Below are 14,140 nucleotides of genomic sequence, written 5' to 3'. Positions count from 1 at the left end.
GGGGCCGGGGCCGGGGCCCCGTGGAGTGTCCTCCTTTTGGAGGCTCAAAATATGGTAACCCTACTTAAAGGGGCAATCTCTCTCTCTCTCCCACATACAGGGTGTGTGTGTCTGTCTCTGTCTGCCATGCTGTCTCCCCTCCCTCCATTCGTGCTGCCTTGTAGAGTGTGAGGCTACATTAACAACAATGTGTTAATCCTTGAGGGCTCAGCCGAATGATAGCTCATCATTTAGCAGTAAGGCATTCCCTGGGAACTATCTCATCCTCTGACTTCACCACCTCAACCAAGCTTCACAATCATCATTGCTGTGTACAGTATTAAATTGTTTGTTTAAAACTTAGACTGTGTGTGTGTATATATATATATATACATAGTATACATATACATATATATATATAGTTTTTTGTCTGGTGAAAAAAATGTACCTGGAACCTAACCCCCCACCCCATTTACATTAATTCTAATAGGGAAATTGGATTTGCTTAACATCATTTCACTTAAAGTTGCATTTTTCAGGAACATAACTACAATGTTAAGTGAGGAGTTGCTGTACTGTGCATGCCACTGTAAGTGTAGACACAGCCTAGTGGGAGTTCTGACACAGCAGGTTCTGAGTAATAAGAATGGCAGAATTCGGCCCCAGTGAGAACTCAAGGGGCCAAATCATGGAGTCCTGACTCAGCCTTTTGCAAGTAAAATTACCACTGATATTTTGCCTGGCCAGAACCATCAGGACTGAGCCCGTGGGATATACAGTCAGAAATCAGAGTACAGGGCTCAGTTACAGCTCTCATCAGCCAAGCTGGGATGGACAGGGGAGGAGGAGGTGCCTTGCCCCTGCTGTGGGGCCTGGAGACAATATGCCTTTGAGAAGCATAGCAGCCCCCAAGGTCTGGGGGAGGGGAAGACGGGGTGCCACTTGCTATTCCTGTATCGTAGGTATAGCCAACACCCTTTCCAGCACAGCCAAGCTAGGAAGCAGAGAAATGTCAGTGATGCATTGGCCCTGATGTAGCCATCCGAGTTGCACCTGCAAACGGTGGGTTTGACTTTGGCCTGTATCATCCAGATAGGTGAGACATTTATGGCCCCTGTCCCTCCCCTATGCTGAGTGCCATCTCCTTGCATCCTAGGAATTCCTCCACTGACTGAAATTCACTGAGCCACTCCTCCTTCTCTCCACAGGATGGCTGGCAGAGACCAGTCTGGCACGCGGCCCCTGCACTCGCTTTCCCCTGGGCAGCCACAAGTGCTCTCCCCACCTTCCCCAGTCAGCCCAGAGCCGGCTGGTCCCCCAGCCATCACCCCACCTGAGCCACAGCGCAGGCGGCGGCAGCAGCTGGGGAGCCTGACCTCGCCCCCCGACAGCGAGGCGTACTACGGCGAGACGGACAGCGACGCTGACAACATTGCCCAGGAGAAGCACCGGCGGGCCCGCAAGAAGAGCCCTCGCTCTCCACCTGGGGGCTCCAACAACAAGCCAGGCGAGCCACAGGACGAGGTGTCCCTGTCCGAGCTGAGTGGCTATGACAGCACCCCAGAGGCAGCGGCGCAGGCCGGAGAGGGAGGAGAGAACATGAGTGGCGTGACTGAGAGAGAGATCGTGCAGCAGCTCAGCAGCCGCATGGACACCCCTTTCTCAGAGAGCGAGGTGCTGCTGCAGCCGTCCCCAGCAGAGAGCAGGGAGCTCTCCCCAGAGGCCATGCTCTTGCCCCATGCCACCAGGACCATCCGAGCTGAGCGCCACCTCATCCCCATGGTGGGGCCAGTAGAACACCCAGTTGATGAAGATTTAACCACCACCTATGCAGAGAAAGCCAAACTAGCCAGTAAGTGCCCCCAGACCCACCTCTCTACACCCCTGCTGCAACCTGCCTGTGCTAACTCCCCTTCCCAGGCCGAAAGGCCTTCACCCAGCACTTCACCCAGCTTCTCTCATGTGGAAGGAGGCTGGGCCAGGCCAGCCCTGCAGGGATCTGAGCTGGCGGCTTAGGTCACTTAGGGTTTCCTCTGGCAGGCGCTCAGGGAAGATGTTCGGAGTCTAGAATTCAAGCACAAAAAGTGGCAGGACTCCACCCATCCCCATCCTGATTTCTGTTGAAAACAGGAGGGAGATGGCTGGTACTGGAACTGTCTGGGTTCAAGAGAGTGCTGATAATGCCTGTGCTCCAGGGAAGTGACTCAGGTGTGAGTCCTAAGCCTGGTCTCTCACTGCCTAGGCTGGGGACAGCACCTGGGGACAAAGCACCCCCATTCGCTCTATAGCCACCGCTGTGTCCAAGCAAAGGAGCAATATGAATGGACTCCAAAGGGGTCACACCCAGCCCTCATGGTCAAGGAGAATTACTGTGATAGAGACTTTGGGTTCAGAGAATGGAGACAGTCTCCACTCAGAGCCATGCCAAAATATTGTTACCAATGGCTTACATCTCCTTAGGGCTGGTCCTCCCACCCTATGAAGATCAAGGGGGGGCTGTCCACTTTCCTCCTCCTTTGGAAGGTGATTTCTCTGCAGCCTTGTTTGCATCAGCAGGAGCGGGTGTGTCTGCATGTGGCACTAGCTGGCCAGCTCCAGTAGAGGAGATTGCTTTTCATGCATGGGCAGCATGGGCATGCCAGTGAGGCGAAGCGAGGGGGGAAATCTCAGCCAACTCTGACAATGCCCTGTGGTGGGAGCCCCCTCACTTGAGATATTTAAACTGGAACGAAACACCAGAGAATACACTCTAGGGAACAATCATACACTGCCCTCTGGGTGATGGACTAGAGCAGTGGTTCCCAAACTTGTTCTGCTGCTTGTGCAGGGAAAGCCTCTGGCAGGCTGGGCCGCTTTGTTTACCTGCCACGTCCACAGGTTCAGCCTATCGCGGCTCCCAGTGGCTATGGTTCGCTGCTCCAGGCCAATGGGAGCTGCTGGAAGCGGCACGGGCCGAGGGATGTGCTGGCCGCCCTTCCTGCAGCCCTCATTGGCCTGGAGCGGCGAATCACGGCCAGTGAGAGCCGCCAGGGCCGGCTCCAGGCACCAGCTTCTCAAGCAGGTGCTTGGGGCGGCCGTTCCGGACAGGGGCGGCAGTTCCAGGTATTTGGCGGCAATTCGGCGGACGGTCCCTCACTCCGCCTGGGAGTGAAGGCCCTCCCGCCGAATTGCCGCCGCAGATCGCGATCGCGTCTTTTTTTAGATCGCGATCGCGGCTTTTTTTGTTTGTTTGTTTGTTTTTTGGTTTTGGCTGCTTGGGGCGGCCAAAACCCTGGAGCCGGCCCTGAGAGCCGCGATCGGCCGAACCTGCAGACGCGGCAGGTAAACAAACCGGCCCAGCCCGCCGGGGCTTTCCCTGCACAAGCGGCGGAACATGTTTGGGAACCACTGGACTAGAGGAGTACGTCTGCACTGCAAACTAAGCCTGACTCTGACTCATATTTGAGCCCAAGCCCCGTTCCGTCCACACACAAATCAGTGTGAATCAAGTCACCAAGCACTCAGGAACCGGAATCTAGGACCCTGCTGGGGGGTGGGTCAGAGCCTGAGTCCTGCTGTGAGTTGGGCCCAAGCCCTGTTGGTTTACGGTGTGGACACAGCTCAAGCCACAGACCCTAGTCAGAAGGTCTGCACAATGCAGTGTGGACACGTTAGTACGGCTGTGAAACCCAGGTCCAGCAATTGTTAACCCAGGTTTAAAATGCAATGTGGATGCTCAAGCACAGGCTTCAATGTCCCCAAGCCTGAGTCCCACAGACCTGAGTTTACAATGCAATGTAGATATACCCAAAGTGATCTAACAGGACCTTTCTATCTCTTACTTCTGTGGTTCTATAATTCTGTGTCCACTCAGCCTCCACCTGCTTTGTAGATTAAACCGAGCAATTCTTAGGGTTCATGGAAATCAGGACTGGAAGAGATTTCTGAAGTAACCAGATCTAATCCTCTTGGGCCGGCTACTCCATCCTCCTTTATTGTTTTTGAACATTTCCATAGGTAACACCTCTGTGATCTCCTTTGATGGCTGCTCCACTAATTGCTCTTACCATGAGGGTGTTTTTCCTTCTATCTAATCTAAACCTGCCTTTATTCATCGTTAGCTTAAGGCCATTACTCCTTGTATTACATTCTTGGCCAGCTTTCCCTGCCTATTCCCCTCACCTATCATTTCCTCTCAAGAACTTGTAGCAAGATGTTATGGGGAAGGAGAAAGCTGGGTCCCACCTCCCTTAGTCTTGGACATCTTACCTGCATCCCGCTACCATAGAATCATAGAATCATAGAAGATTAGGGTTGGAAGAGACCTCCGGTCATCTAGTCCAACCCCCTCCTCAAAGCAAGACCAACACCAAGTAAATCATCCCAGCCAGGGCTTTGTCAAGCTTGACCTTAAAAACCTCTAAGGATGGAGATTCCACCACCTCCCTAGGTAACCCATTCCAGTGCTTCACCACCCTCCTAGTGAAATAGTGTTTCCTAATATCCAACCTAGACCTCCCCCACTGCAACTTGAGACCAATGCTCCTTGTTCTGTCATCTGCCACCACTGAGAACAGCCTAGCTCCATCCTCTTTGGAACCCCCCTTCAGATAGTTGAAGGCTGTTATCAAATCCCCACTCACTCTTCTCTTCTGCAGATTAAATAAGCCCAGTTCCCATAGCCTCTCCTTGTAAGTCATGTGCCCCATCCCCCTAATAATTTTTGTTGCCCTTTGCTGGACTCTCTCCAATTTGTCCACATCCCTTCTGTAGTGGGGGGACCAAAACTGGACACAGTACTCCAGGTGTGGCCTCACCAGTGCCAAATAGAGGGGAATAATCACTTCCCTTGATCTGCTGGCAATGCTCCTACTAATACAGCCCAATATGCCGTTAGCCTTCTTGGCAACAAGGGCACACTGCTGACTCATATCCAGCTTCTTGTCCACTGTAATCCCCAGGTCCTTTTCTGAAGAACTGCTGCTTAGCCAGTCGGTCCCCAGCCTGTAGCGGTGCATGGGATTCTTCCTTCCTAAGTGCAGGACTCTGCACTTGTCCTTGTTGAACCTCATCAGATTTCTTTTGGCCCAATCCTCCAATTTGTCTAGGTCACTCTGGACCCTATCCCTAGCCTCCAGCGTATCTACCTCTCCTTCCAGCTTAGTGTCATCTGCAAACTTGCTGAGGGTGCAATTCATCCCATCATCCAGATCATTAATAAAGATGTTAAACAAAACCGGCCCCAGGACCGACCCCTGGGGCACTCTGCTTGATACCAGCTGCCAACTAGACATCGAGCCGTTGATCACTGCCCGACAATCTAGCCAGCTTTTTATCCACCCTATAGTCCATTCATCCAATCCATACTTCTTTAACTTGCTGGCAAGAATACTGTGGGAGACCGTATCAAAAGCTTTGCTAAAGTCAAGATATATCACATCCATCGCTTTCCCCATATCCACAGAGCCAGTTATCTCATCATAGAAGGCAATCAAGTTGGTCAGGCATGACTTGCCCTTGGTGAATCCATGTTGACTGTTCCTGATCACCTTCTTCTCTTCCAAGTGCTTCAAAATGGATTCCTTGAGGACCTGCTCCATGATTTTGCCGGGGACTGAAGTGAGGCTGACCAGTCTGTAGTTCCCCGGGTTCTTTTTCTTCCCTTTTTTAAATATGGGAACTATATTTGCCTTTTTCCAATTGTCTGGGACCTCCTCCGATTGCCACGAATTTTCAAAGTTAATGGCCAATGGCTCTGCAATCACATCAGCCAACTCCCTCAGCACCCTTGGATGCATTAGATCTGGACCCATGGACTTGTGCATGTCCAGCTTTTCTAAATAGTCCTTAACCTGTTCTTTCACCACTGAGGGCTGCTCACCTCCTCCCCATACTGTGTTGCCCAGTGCAGCAGTCTGGGAGCTGACCTTGTCTCTGAAGACCGAGGCAAAAAAAGCTTTGAGTACTTCAGCTTTTTCACATCATGTGTCACTAGGTTGCCTCCCCCATTCAGTAAGGGTCCTACACTTTCCCTGACCTTCTTCTTGTTGCTAACATACCTGTAGAAACCCTTCTTATTACCCTTCACATCCCTTGCTAGCTGCAACTCCAATCGTGCCTTGGCCTTCCTGATTACACCCCTGCATGTTCGAGCAATATTTTTATACTCCTCCCCAGTCATCTGTCCAAGTTCCCACTTCTTGTAAGCTTCCTTTTTGAGTTTAAGCTCACCGAAGATTTCACTGTTAGGCCAAGCTGGTCGCCTGCCGTATTTGCTATTCTTTCTGCACATTGGGATGGTTTGTTCCTGCGCCTTCAATAAGGCTTCTTTAAAATACAGCCAGCCCTCCTGGACTCATTCCCCCCTCATATTACCCTCCCAGGGAATCCTGCCCATCAGTTCCCTAAGGGAGTCAAAGTCTGCCTTTCTGACGTCCAGGGTCCGTATTTTGTTACTCTCCTTTCTTCCATTTGTCAGAATCCTGAAATCAACCATCTCATGGTCACTGCTGTCTAGGTTGCTACCCACTTCTACTTCCCCTACCAATTCTTCCCTGTTTGTAAGTAGCAGGTCAAGAGGAGCACTTGTACCAGGAAGTTGTCCCCAACACTCTCCAAAAACTTCCTGGATTGTCTATGCATTGCTGTATTGCTCTTCCAGCAGATGTCAGGGTGATTGAAGTCCCCCATTAGAACCGGGGCCCGTGATCTGGAAACTTCAGTTAGTTGTCCAAAGAAAGCCTCGTCTACCTCATCCTTCTGATCCAGCGGTCTATAGCACAGGCCCACCATGACATCACCCTTGTTGCTCTCATCTCTAAACTTAACCCAAAGACTCTCGACAGGCTTTTCTCCAGTTTCATACTGGAGCTCTGAGGAATCATACTGCTCTCTTACATACAATGCAACTCCTCCACCTTTCCTCCCATACCTGTCCTTCCTGAACAGTTTATACCCATCCATGACAGTGCTCCAGTCATGTGAACTGCCCCACCAAGTTTCTGTTATTCCAATGACATCATAGTTCCTTGATTGTGCCAGGACTTCCAGTTCTTCCTGCTTGTTTCCTAGGCTTCTTGCGTTCGTGTACATGCACCTAAGATAACTAGCCGATTGCCCTACTTTCTCAGTATGAATCAGGAGGCTTCCAGTCATGTACCCTACTCCTTGTGTTTCCTGCTACTCAGGCAGTATTTTAACTCCTTATATGATGATAGGGCGAGATCCATCCTTTCTTTAGAGTTGTGACCTGTGCAGCTCTATCAATATGTTGTACAATAGTATCTGTCATCCAAGGACCACAAACTGCTGTACAATCAATTAATTCACATTACAGCCCCACTGTGAGGTAGGTCATTCATATTATCCCCATATTACAGATGGGGGAACTGATGCACAGAGAAGTTAAAAGACTTGCCTGTGGTCACACAGCAAATTGGGAATAAAGCCCAGGAGTCCTGACTCCCAGTCCCCTGCTGTAACCACTAGACTTGCCTCCTGCTATTAGCAGATATTTCCAATGGCTGGAGATAGGACACGAGAAGGGGAAGGCTCTGAGTTACTACACAGAAATTCTTTCCCATGTGTCTGGCTGCTGGTCTCGTCCACATGCTCAGGGTCTAACTGATCGCCATATTTAAGGTTGGGAAGGAATTTTCTCCTGGCAGATACCCTAGGGTTTTTTGCCTTCCTCTGCAGCATGGGGCCCAGTTCACCTGCTGGTTTGAATTAGAGCAGGGATAGGCAAACTTTTTGGCCCGAGGGCCACATCTGGGTATGAAAATTGTATGGCGGGCCATGAATGCTCACGAAATTGGCGTTGGGGTGTAGGAGGGGGTGAGGGCTCTGGCTGGGGGTGTGGGCCCTGGGGTGGAGCCAGAAATGAGGAGTTCAGGGTGCGGGAGGGGGCTCCAGGCTGGGGCAGGAGTTTCGGGTGTGTGTGGGGGGAGGTGAGGGCTCTGGCTGGGGGTGCAGACTCTGGGGTGGGGCTGAGGATGAGAAGATTGGGGTGCAGGAGGGTGCTCTGGGTTGGGATTGAGGGGTTCGGAGGGCGGGAGGGGATCAGGGCTGGGGCAGGGGGTTGGGGCATGGGAGGGGCTCAGGGGTGCAGGCTCTGGGAGGCGCTTACCTCAAGTGTGTGCCACAGCTCTGCATGGCTCCCAGAAGCCTCCTACGCGGAGGCGCAGCCAGGCACGGAGCCCGCTGGCTTCTCCTAAACGTAGGAGCTGGTGTGGGGACATGCTGCTGCTTCTGGGAGCCATGCAGAGCTGTGGCACACACACACGGAGTGGCCCCTGAGCCCACTCCCCGGCTGGAGTGCGGGAGCAGGGCAAGCCCCAGACCCTGCTCCCCAGCGGGAGCTCGAGGGCTGGATTAAATCGGCTGGCGGGCCAGATGTGGCCCGCAGACCATAATGTGCCCACCCCTGAACTAGAGTGAATGGTGAATTCTCTAACTTGACGTCTTTAAATTGTGATTGAAGGATTTCATTAACTCAGCCAAAGGTTAGGGGTCTGTAACAGGAGTGGGTGGGTGAGGTTCTGTGGCCTGTGAAATGCAGGAGTTCAGACTAGATGATCACGATGGTCCCTTCTGACCTATGAGTCTGTGAGTCTTCTTGTAAGGCCACCGCTACAGCTGTTTTCCTCCCTTCTCGGAGAGAATACCACTGTGTCTCCTTGCCCAAAGGAGCTTTGGAGACTGCCTCCACAGCTAAGCTCCTTCCTCATGGCAGCACACTGAGCTATTGCTCTGCCCCATGTCACAAGGCAGACTCAATCCAGCAGGTGCTATCTTAAATCAGACCCAGCTTGGCAGTACCGATGACGCAAGGCCAGGCCTTGGCTGGTTCTGTTTGTTCCACAGCCTGTTTAGAATTCACCCCGCTTAGGACAGCAACGAAAAGAGCAATTTCCACCTCCCCTAGGCTGAAGCTATTTTTTCCCCTTTGAATAATGTACAAGTATGAGGTGAATGCTGAGAAAGGCATGTCCAGCTGCTCTCTGCCACCTGATAGTCCTAGCACTGGACGAGCAATCGCTTTACATCAGGGCTTATTTCCAAGGACAGAGTCAGCACAGAAGGCTCCCAGGAAAGCCACATATTTAAATCAAAGCATTTCTGATGGCAGAATAATCTCCCATGGCCGGAGGTGACGTAAGGATGTTGCTAGCTAGATGGGGGGTTCCTAGCACCATTGCAGGCTGAGCTAGTACTTTCCTTTCCTGATATACTTACTCCCTTTTGGATGAGGCTTCTCTCAGCAGGAGCCCTGGTGGAAGAGTTCCCAGTAGCAACTCACAGGCTGATGGCACTCCATGGTGGTTCACATGGCCTTTTACTAGGCTGTGACTATCTGCTGCCTGCAAGGGTGGAGACAAACTTTTCTGCCCTGGTCAGGCTATAGCACAATGGTCTGGTCAGTGACAAACCAAGGAATAACAGAAAAGAACGGGGAGCGAGGGGGGAGTGGTAAGAGGAGCAAAGGCGTTCCCATGCTATGGCAAGGAGAGCTAGAGAAACTTCTGCACCTAAATACTAACATTCTGCACTTCATGGCTTTGACTGAACTCTGGGCTATGTTGGCTGCCACGGGAGCCCAGCTGGAGGGGCACTAGTGTCATGCAAGGGGCATGCAGTGCATCATACTGCTGGGGGCTAAGGCCAGCCAGAGCAGCCCCAAAGGGATGTGGTGCTGGCTTGGAAAGGGGTGTTACTATAGTGCTTGGGCCTGGATTCAGCACAGCCTCTGCTGGCTCTGGTGGCACCTACGCACAATTTAAAGCTGCCCTCCATTGAGAAGCCCCTTAGTTCCTCTTGAGCAAACACCACCTGCCCTTTCCTAGTGAGGGATCCCCCCGATCCATGCCCACAGAGATGGTGTGTGTGTGGGGGGGTGCCCTCTGGAGTCTCCTGAACCAGAGGGGTGAATCAAGATTGTGGTTCAAAACCAGCTGTTTTTTAAAAGTGGACTTGATTCCGCACGGGGAATGGATGACTCAGTGGGTCAGTAATGGGAGCACAGTGCTGGATTTATAGGCTGTGAGACCATTAAAGACCATTTAGATTGTCCAATCAAATCCCTGCTTTTTGCAGAATATCACCCTACCTCATTCCCACTAACATTATATCTAACCTGCCTTTGAATCTTGGCGGTCATGATCCTCCGCCACCTCCCGGGGAGTCTGTTCCACGGCTCACTTGCTCTTACAGGGAAGAACTCCATCTACCTCGCCAGAGTGCTTCCATCGTTAGCCTCAGGCCACGGATCCCTGCCCTGCCACCTTTAGTGTGTGAATAACCTTCCCCCTTTTTCCACTGAGACTCTGATTCAGAAGGTCCTTCTGAGTCTTTTCTTTTCTAGTCTACTTCTCCAGCTCTCTTGTCTCTCCTTCAAATCTGTAGCAGTTTTGTTGCCCTTCTTTGTATTCTCCCTAATTTTTCCATCTCATTCTTAAACTGCAGAGATACCCAATGATGCAAAGAATTCCAGGTATAGTTGCAACAGGGCTATTTAGAGTGATCCCATTATGTTCATAAGAACATAAGAATGGCCCTACTGGGTCAGACCAAAGGTCCATCTAGCCCAGTATCCTGTCTTCCGACAGTGGCCAGTGCCAGGTGCCCCAGAGGGAATGAACAGAACAGGTAATCATCAAGTGATCCACCCCCTGTCATTCATTCCCAGCTTCTGGCAAACAGAGGCTACGGACATCATTCCTGCCCATCCTGGCAAATAGCCATTGATGGATCTACCCTACATGAATTTATCTAGTTCTTTTTTGAACCCTGTTATGGTCTTGGCCTTCACAACATCCTCTGGCAAGGAGTTCTACAGGTTGACTGTGCGTTGTGTGAAGAAATACTTCCTTTTATTTGTTTTAAACCTGCTGCCTATTAATTTTATTTGGTGACCCCTAGTTCTTGTGTTATGAGAAGTAGTAAACAACTCTTCCTTATCTACTTTCTCTACACCAGTCATGATTATATAGACCTCAATCATATCTCCCCTTAGCGGTCTCTTTTCCAAGCTGAAAAGTCCCAGTCTTCTTAATCTCTCCTCATACGGAAGCCATTTCATGCCCCTAATAATTTTTGTTGCCCTTTTCTGAATCTTTTACAATTCCAATTTATCTTTTTTGAGATGGGGCGACCACATCTGCATACAGTATTCAAGATGTGGGTGTACCATGTATTCCCTAGATGAACAAGTGAAACCTCTGTCCAAGAACAGGGAACTAGAAGAATCCTTTTCCACAAGTGCAAGAATAACACTGGCATTTTCTGTAAGAGTGTTATACTGTGAAGGGCTCATATTAAGGTTGCTATCTCCTATCTGTCCTGGGGCTTTCACAGACTCAGATTTGTAGATGTGCTGTTTATTTCCTTTCCCTAGCACATGCGTAACACTTTACGTCCTTGGCCACTCCACTCATCTCATTGCATGCAAACCACTCCAGGTCACTTTACAGGTCAATTCACCACTCCAACCCCCACATGTTTACTACCCCTCCAATTTGGTAGTGTTAGCAAATTTGATCACTGTTGAATTTAAACCTTCCTCTAGACCATTGGGGGCACTATTAAATAATAAAGATCCAATGCTCACCCATGTGATGCCCCACTTGGAGGTCTTAAATGAGTAATCTTTGCTCTCTGCTTGTCATCCAATTTCTAATCCAGACTCTTGTAATTTCCATCTGGTTGGTATTTATCCAATGTATACGTTCATTGGTCTGATTCACCGTTGCCTTGCACCTTGTGGTTACTTTTATACCTGTGCAAAGTGGATGTAAAATGCACAACCATTTTCAGAGGTGGTATTGTTCTACACTCCCTCAGCACAGGTGTAAACCACAGCAGAAGGAGCAAATGGAGTTAACACCAGTGGAGGACTTGACCCCTAGCTGTAGGCCAGTGGAGAATCAGGCTGTGTCAGGTTCAGTCACAGAGACCCCCTTGGGACTGTCACCTGATGTGCTGAAACTACCTCTGAGCCCGTTTTCCCTGTCAGTTTGGGACTCCAGAACCTTGTCTTGTTGAGCCAGACACGCTACCCTGCTCCAACACAGACCCAGGGTCTGAATCGCGCCCCCAAAGCTGCAGACTTAACTGAAAACAGCTCAGCAAGTACTCCTGTCTCCAGCACCCAGACACGCAGCTCCCAATGGGATCCAAACCCCAAATAAATCCGTTTTACTCTGTATAAAGCTTATACAGGGAAAACTCATAAATTTGTCCACCCTCTATAACACTGATTGAGAGATTTGCACAGCTGTTTGCTCCCCCAGGTATTAATCACTTACTCTGGGTTAATTAATAAACAAAAGTGATTTTATTAAGTATAAAAGTAGGATTTAAGGGGTTTCAAGTAATAACAGACAGAACAAAGTAACAGGTTTCAGAGTGGTAGCCGTGTTAGTCTGTATCAGCAAAAAGAATGAGGAGTACTTGTAGCACCTTAGAGACTAACAAATTTATTTGGGCATAAGCTTTCGTGGGCTAAAGCCCACTTCATTGGATGCACGGAGTGGAAAATACAGTAGGAAGATATATATACACAGAGAACATGAAAAAATGGGTGTTGCCATACCAACTATAACGAGACTAATCAATTAAGGTGGGCTATTATCAGCAGGAGAAAAAAAACTTTTGTAGTGATAACATTTCCAACAGTTGACAAGAAGGCATGAGTAACAGTAGGGGGAAAAATTAGCATGGGGAAATAGTTTTACTTTGTGTAATGACCCACCCACTCCCAGTCTTTATTCAAGCCTAATTTAATGGTGTCCAGTTTGCAAATTCATTCCAGTTCAGCAGTTTCTTGTTGGATCTGTTTTTGAAGTTTTTTTGTTGGAGTATTGCATCTTTGAGGTCTGTAATCGAGTGACCAGGGAGGTTGAAGTGTTCTCCGACTGGTTTTTGAATGTTATAATTCTTGACGTCTGATTTATGTCCATTTATTCTTTTGCGTAGAGACTGTCCGGTTTGGCCAATGTACATGGCAGAGGGACATTGCTGGCACATTATGGCATATATCACATTGGTAGATGTGCAGGTGAACGAGCCTCTGATGGTGTGGCTGATGTGATTAGGTCCTATGATGGTGTCCCTTGAATAGATATGTGGTCAGAGTTGGCAACAGGCTTTGTTGCAAGGATAGGTTCCTGGGTTAGTGTAAGCCAGTCCTTGCTTACAGACAGCCCCCAACCTGAAGCAAATATTCACCAGCAACCACACACCACACAACAAAAACACTAAGCATATTCCAGTTACATCATATTCACACTTATAAACATATTTCCATAAAACATATAGACTGCAACGTCACACAGGCCTGTTATGTGGTGAGAAGCACAGTCAACAGGGAGAGTAAGGTTGGGCAATGGATGCATTGCAGTGGTAGCAGAGTCAGGGGATCAAGGGGGACTAAGAAGCAAGGGAGGGCTATAGGGAGCAGAGAATGGGAACAGGATAACAGCTGCTTGCACTAGCAGTCTATAAGGTTCCATGGCTCTCCAAAGCTGTCTGATAGGCAGAACTGAAATTTTTCAACTAAAAATATTTTGACAAAAAAAATGCAGATTCAGTAACACCAAAATGTTTCAAGTATGTGTCATTTTGCCAAATTGTTCATTTTAGAGAAAAAAAATCAGGAAAAAAATCCCAAAACATTGGTATTTTCTAAATAAATGTTTGACAATTTTTCAATTGAAAATGACTTTCTGATTTGAAATTTCCTTTTTTTTAAATTTAGTTAAATAATTAAAAATGCTGAAAATGGAAAAAAATCAACTTTCTGATGCACTGAAAAATTTGAAAAACGTTTTCAATTTAAGCTGAAATTAATATTTTTTCTATTTTTTCAGAATTGCTAGCAAACTGAGAAATTTATTATTCACCTAGCTCTAATGGTAGGTCCATATGGTGTCCCCAGACCACAGGAAACCTCTGCACCATTCTATTCTGTTCTGAAATCCATTTTTCACCAGGTTTGGTTCCTCTCAGTCATCTCATCAGAAGAGTTTTTTTTATTTTCAGCAACAGTATAGATGGACTCAGATGTGGAACAGGTTCAGACTTTCCCACCCTTCCTTACAGAGGTGCCAACCCCAGGCAGAAGACAGATAAACCAGTTCAGGGCTCTGGTCCCAGCTTGTTATCTTATCGTAGGAATTTAAGT

The 14,140-nt window shown here is 48.9% G+C and overlaps 1 protein-coding gene across 1 annotated transcript in view; it reads left to right on the top strand.

Annotated features, from left to right (window-relative positions):
- Nucleotides 1–14,140, top strand: part of SYNPO2L (synaptopodin 2 like) — a 68,743-nt gene that overhangs the window by 34,570 nt on the left and 20,033 nt on the right. Inside the window, exon 3 of the mRNA XM_026657811.1 lies at nt 1,188–1,831. Within this exon, the coding sequence (XP_026513596.1) occupies nt 1,188–1,831 (644 nt within the window). The remainder of the gene's footprint in view (nt 1–1,187; nt 1,832–14,140) is intronic.

This window comes from Terrapene carolina, unplaced genomic scaffold (assembly GCF_002925995.2).
Source record: "Terrapene carolina triunguis isolate 2854851 unplaced genomic scaffold, T_m_triunguis-2.0 Scaffold310, whole genome shotgun sequence".
Lineage (NCBI taxonomy): Eukaryota > Metazoa > Chordata > Testudines > Emydidae > Terrapene > Terrapene triunguis.
The sequence above is the reverse complement of the archived record's forward strand: the minus strand, read 5'-3'. Positions and strand labels throughout refer to the sequence as shown.